The 5,762-nt window shown below is 60.8% G+C and overlaps 1 protein-coding gene across 1 annotated transcript in view; it reads left to right on the forward strand.

Moving 5' to 3' along the window:
- Positions 1–3,583, forward strand: part of BAIAP2L2 (BAR/IMD domain containing adaptor protein 2 like 2) — a 26,936-nt gene extending 23,353 nt beyond the window's left edge. Inside the window, exons 9-12 of the mRNA XM_029955413.1 lie at positions 1,482–1,738; positions 2,071–2,278; positions 2,834–2,877; positions 3,098–3,583. Of these exons, the coding sequence (XP_029811273.1) occupies positions 1,482–1,738; positions 2,071–2,278; positions 2,834–2,877; positions 3,098–3,173 (585 nt within the window). The 3' untranslated portion in view covers positions 3,174–3,583. The remainder of the gene's footprint in view (positions 1–1,481; positions 1,739–2,070; positions 2,279–2,833; positions 2,878–3,097) is intronic.
- Positions 3,584–5,762: the final 2,179 nt, after the last annotated feature.

Below are 5,762 nucleotides of genomic sequence, written 5' to 3' on the forward strand. Positions count from 1 at the left end.
TTTACTGGGGGGGTGCCCACTCGCACTCATGCTAGCGGGTGAAGGAATGAACGAAGGCAAGAATAGTGGTCTGAGTGAATGGAGGCTTAGAGGGTGGAGTCAGCAGGTGCATGTAAAAGTGCTTGCAGGGTCAGTGGATGGTGGGTGGGTGGGTGGAGGGTGGATGAGGGTGTGGCCAGTGGGTGGTGGGTGTGGTCAGTGGATGGTGGGTGGATGGAGAGTGGATGGGGTGTGGTCAGTGGATGGTGGGTGGATGGAGAGTGGATGGGGGTGTGGTCAGTGGATGATGGGTGGATGGAGAGTGGATGAGGGGGTGATCCTGTGGGCAGGTGGATGTCTGAGTGGTTGGGGCAGGGAGGATGCATGGATGTGGGGTGCGTACATAGACTGAAGGATGAGTGGAAAGGTATATGAATGGGCTGGTAGAGGGGCAGGCAGGTGGGCAAGAGTTGATGGACAGATTAGGGACTGGTGGTCCGTGCGTGGTTGCCCGCATGGATCCTGGATGCGTCATGCAGGGTGGGATGATGTATGGATGGAGGGGTGGAGGACAGGGGACTATTGATCGAGACCAGAAGGATGGGCTGGCGGGTAGAGAGATGGCCACAAACACCAGGGTTGGAAACACCTGCCTTGTGGACCACGCAAGTCCCCACGACAGACTTCCTGGGGACCTGAGTGGAAAATCACCTTGATCAGTGCTCTCAACCCTCGTTCCTGGGACATTGCTGTTCTCTCTGTGCCTCGCGGGTCAGGAAAGAAGATGGCAAGTTTTATCAGTGGGCACTTTATGGTGAAAGCAGAAGTAGAACGTTTGTAAATGTTTCATTCTGTCGTTTGAGTTGAAATAGCTTCCAGTTACCTTTAGGCAAGAATGCTGTTGATTGGGTTTGGAGGTCTAAGGTGGCTTTGGGGAGAACACTTTCCCAAGTGCTTAGCCAGAATCTGGTAGGTTCTGTGGGGTCTGAAAAAGCTAAGGGACATCACGCAAAGTGCCTCTCCCTGAGCCCTGGTGGCTCTGGAGATGCGGTAATGAGCCTCCAGCCGGGCAAAGACTCGCTCTAAGGGCAGGGTGCCTGGGGTCACTGGAACCAGAGTCCTAGGCTGGTCGGAAGCGGCAGGGCTGAGGAGGAAAGGGCCCTGGGTGGTAGTCTGGCACCATAGGCTCCAGCGCCCCTTCCCCTGGCACAGTTGCCCATGATCCTCGGCCCCCACCCTGTCCCCTTCACAGTCACCCTTGTGATCATCCATTGATGGGCCTGTCAGCCAGGCTGGGGGCCTCTGGGGAGCAGGAGCTGTGTCTGGTTCTCTGCGGGCCCTCACGTGGTGGGTGCCCCATGAGTAGAGAAAAAAGCCAGTCCTTGGACACGTTGGTTTCCTACTTGGACTTCCAGCTCCTCCCGAGGTGACCTAGCCCCTGACAGGACATGAACGTGGCCAGTTGGCCTTGAAGGTGGAGAAGGGACTCCTCTAGGGATTGAATGAATTACTCAGGGCAAAGCCTTTGGAGCAAGGCCTGGCACACAGCTCTGCCCAGTAACTGCCCTCGGAAGTGTGGTTTTGGCCCCTGTGGTTGGGCCTTCCGCCTATGGGACCCCCTGCCTCCACCCCACAGGAGTGGCTGGTTCCCAGAGGCCTATGTGAAGCCTTTGGAGGAGGTGCCTGTGAACCCCATGAACCCTTTGAACCCAGTGACCTCCGTGAACCTGATGAACCCTATGAATGAGCTACCTTCCAGGTACCTGGGGGGTCGGAGGTGGGGCTGGGGTGGGACTTCAGGAGGGTGGCCCTTTCCCCCAGGGGGGACATCTGTAAGTCACAGTCCTGAGTGCTCCCAGTCTCCTTTGGCCTCCAGAGGAAGGGGACCTCCACCTCTCTACATGCCAAAGGCATTGCGTCCATCCCTCTGCCACCTCGGGGGACTGCCTCCAAGCGCTGTGGCCTTCCTTCCCCCTCCCCCCCATGCAAGGGAAGAAGGTGTAGGATGCTGAGGGGCCCAGCAAGATCAGGGGTGGGGGGAGCAGCAGGCACCCAACCCCCCCTTCCCGTCCCTCCTTCCTCTGGACTCAGAACCTACCCACTGCGGGGCAGCCACAGCCTTGATGACCTCCTGGACCGGCCGGGCAACTCTGCGGCACCCCCGGAGTACTGGGACGGCCAATCCCGCTCCCGAACCCCAAGCCGGGTCCCAAGCCGTGCCCCCAGCCCTACACCTACGCCCTTGCCCAGCAGCCGCCGGAGCAGCGTGGGCAGCATGGGGGTGGCGAGTGATGTCAAGGTGAGCCCTCTCCCAGCTCCAGCCTGTCCCCAGCCCTGCGCTCATCCAGCAGGCTGGGAGACTGGAGACCGGGTCACCCTCCCTACTTTGCCACTGGCTGGCTGGAGAGGGGCCCTCCTACCCCAGCCTCAGTTTGCCCATCTGCAGGGAGGTGTGGGATAGACTTCTGAGCCTGGGGCAGAGGGTAGGGGGTACGCATTCCTCTCAGGGACTGGAGCCCCCGTGGTCCTGCTGGGAGCACTGGTGAAGGCCTGTCCTTCCTGCCTCCTAGGAGAGGCAAGACCAGGGTCCTGGGTGGGAGCTTGGGCTGGGGCTGGCTGGGTAGAACCCGGGGTGGGGGTGGGGAGAACAGCTGAGCCCTGGCCCAGAGGCTTCTCTAGTCCGAAACCCATAGAATTCTGGGTTTCAGAATGCCCAGGCCTTTTTCCCAGAACTCTGGCCTGCAGGGGGCCTCTGGTCTGGTCATCCACCTTTCTGGAATGGGGAGTTGCAGAGGTGGGGGCTCACTCGCCCCTTTCCCCCCTAAACCTGGCCCTTCCTCCACCCTCACTGCAGAAACTTATGTCCTGGGAGCAGCACCCTCCAGAGCTTTTCCCTCGGTGAGTCCTAGAACATTCTAGAATGGGAGTCAGTGGGGATGTGGCTCCACAGGGGGCTCCCTGTGGGGGGGGAGGGGAGATGAGATGAGTCAGGGGTGAGAGCTGACCAGTGGGGGCAGGAGGTGGCAGTGGACACTAGCTCGGGTGCCCGGCGACTTCCCCTAGAGCCCAGGCCAGCTGGGGACCTGGGCCCCTCTCACCCTGACCTCTCCCCTCGCAGAGGCACAAACCCGTTCGCCACCGTAAAGCTGCGACCCACAGTCACCAACGACCGCTCGGCGCCCCTTATCCGCTGAGATGCCCTCCTCCATCCGGGGTCTGAGCTCGTCTCCCCACACCTGCCAAGGGGGCTGCCCGGAGCTGGTGACGGCCGCAAGAGCAGCAGCAGTGGACCCGAGAAGCCGGGGCCCTGAAGCTGGGGGTGGCTGCCCCTCCCCACGCCACGCCCCCAGCTTGAGCAGCTCTCAGGAGACTGGCCTGGGGTCTGGGACCTTCGAACTAAAGCAGGCAGAATGGGGGGACAGGACAGTCTCTTCCCCTCCAAGGGCCCCAGGACTCTCCCTGGGGGCCTGCCTCGTGCACCCCACCCTCTTTCCCCTCCTCTGCCCCAGCAGGGAGGAGCCCCGCACACCCCCTTCCCCACCTCCCATACGTCGTCCTCTTTACCTTTTGTAAATGGGGCAAAATAAAGCAAGTGGACACAGCCGCAAGACTGGCGGAGTCTAATTGGGGGACAGGCAGGGGGTGGGGCATGGAGGCCTCCCACTGGAGAACGGGGTCCCAGAGGTCCTGAAAGTCACTGATACCTCCCTGGGAGGACTCGCGTACGGGAAGGGCAAAGAGAGAGGGAGACAGAGAATCTCGGCGCACAGCCCGATGCGGTGCTTGAACCCACAAAATGCGAGATCGCGCCTTGAACTGAAACCAAGAATTGGGTGCTCAACAGACTGAGCCACCCAGGCACCTCTCACACCCCTCATTTTAAGCAAATCTTTAGGTCTGCCTGGGAGCCCTCAGGCCATGTCCACCCACCTCCAGCCCAGTCTCTTTGCTACCGTGGTGGCCTCTCCCGAGGCAGAGGGGTGGCGGTGGCCAAGGTCCAGGACCACCAGCAGGTCACCCTTCCACAGCCTGGGACACAGCTCCCTTTGTTCTGGCCCTTCAGCCCGCCTCGGTCCCAGGCTCTCTGACCTGGATTAGCCTGATCCAGGGGAAAGCCTTGGAGGCCCCTCCTGGAATGTGGTCTGGGGGTGGGGGGCAGGAGAGGCATGAGGTGAGTAGGGCTGGCGGGGTCTCTCCAGGGCAGGGCTATGCCCACAGCACCACTAGGACCCCCTACCCCGCCTCCCAGGGCTCTGTGCATCCTCCACCCAGTGGAGGGGCCTCCTTATTATCTCTCTAGTTCTGCTGGGAGGGTCTGAGACAGGGACCCCCCAGCCTGGCATTGTGCTGTGGTCACTGCCCTGTCCCTTCTCCCTTTCCAGGCAAAAGCCTCTTAGGGGGGGGGGGTGGGGCACACTGTAAGCCCTAGGCCTGAGGGAGTGAGCTGCGGTGAGTCTGGCCAGCGGCTGATCTGTAGCAAGCCTGGGGGTCTTTGGCTGCATGGCCCCCTCAGGCTAGGCTTCCCAGGGGGAACCAGGGGGCAGCCCCTCCCGGTAAGCCTCAGGAGATGTGAACCTGGACACCGAAACCCACAGGACGGCTCAGGTGAGTGTGGGGCGAGGGCTGCCAGGACCACCCCCTTGTCCTGGTCTCCAAGTGGCTGCAGCCATGGTGAGGGGACAACAGGCAGGAAAAGCCAGAACCCCGTCCTGGTGACAGAGGGTCAGAGTGCCAGATACCCACAGGGCTCTTGGTGTTCCCCAGTGTCAGGTGCGGAGGGGCGATGGGAGGGAAGGAGGCTTCTGCCCCAGCTGTGGGCTGGCCCACCCTAATCGGGAGGTCCACCTGCCTCGTCTGTTATAGGGGCGCATGAAGCTGCTGTGTGAACCCCTGGGTGGAGCTCCGGGAGTGTGAGAGACCCCAAAGCTGTTGTCTGCTTGTGGAAGGTTTGGGGGGCTGCGAGCGGTTCAGAGAGCAGGTCTCTTTCTTGGTGCCCCCTCAGAGGTCGTATCTGCCCAGCGGAACCAGAGATCTGATCGCTCCTCCCCCACCAACCACGACTCCTGGGGTAATCCATCACCCATCTTACAGGTGGCAAAACTGAGGCTCCGCTGGGGAAGGGAAACTGCCCAAGTCACAGAGCAGATCCATGGCTAAACCGGAGTGAACCAGAACTCTGCTCCCTTGGCTACTGAAACAAGGCTCATATTCTTGGGGGGGGTTTCTTCTTATTTTTCATAAATGGCAATAGTCCTTTTTGATCATTGAGAAAAATTCGGAACATATGGCAAGGCCAAGGAAGAACAGAAACCCCACCCAGTTTGCAGCTGGCCCTGGTCTCCCCTTCTCTGTCCCACACATGGGGCTGGCTGGTTCCTCTGTGCTGAGACCCGCACACCAGCCTGCTGGGGTCACTGGTGATCCCCAAGCACATGGGGCACACGCTGGCTGGCCAGCTCTCCCATTCACCAGCACCCCCCTCCTGCCGCCACCAGGTCCCTGGGCAAGGAGCTTCTTCCACAGGGAGCCTTCCTGAAGTTCAGACTCAGGTGGGAGGGATTCTATTATTTCCCCCTCATCTTTCACAGGACCCTTGGAGGAGGGTAGATTTGGGGTGAGGTTTTGCCTGGGTTTCCCCTCTTGGCTCATTCCCTGAGCAGGGCTTCACGTGGGTAGCCCCATGCCTTGGTTTCCCCACGCCGGGTCTCCATCCGCCTTTCTTGTCTGAGCTACAGACCTTCGCTGGTCCATCGCGTCCCCTATCTCTTGCAGAAGCAGCAGCG

The sequence above is a fragment of the Suricata suricatta genome, chromosome 10, assembly GCF_006229205.1.
Source record: "Suricata suricatta isolate VVHF042 chromosome 10, meerkat_22Aug2017_6uvM2_HiC, whole genome shotgun sequence".
In the NCBI taxonomy this organism is placed as follows: Eukaryota; Metazoa; Chordata; class Mammalia; order Carnivora; family Herpestidae; genus Suricata; species Suricata suricatta.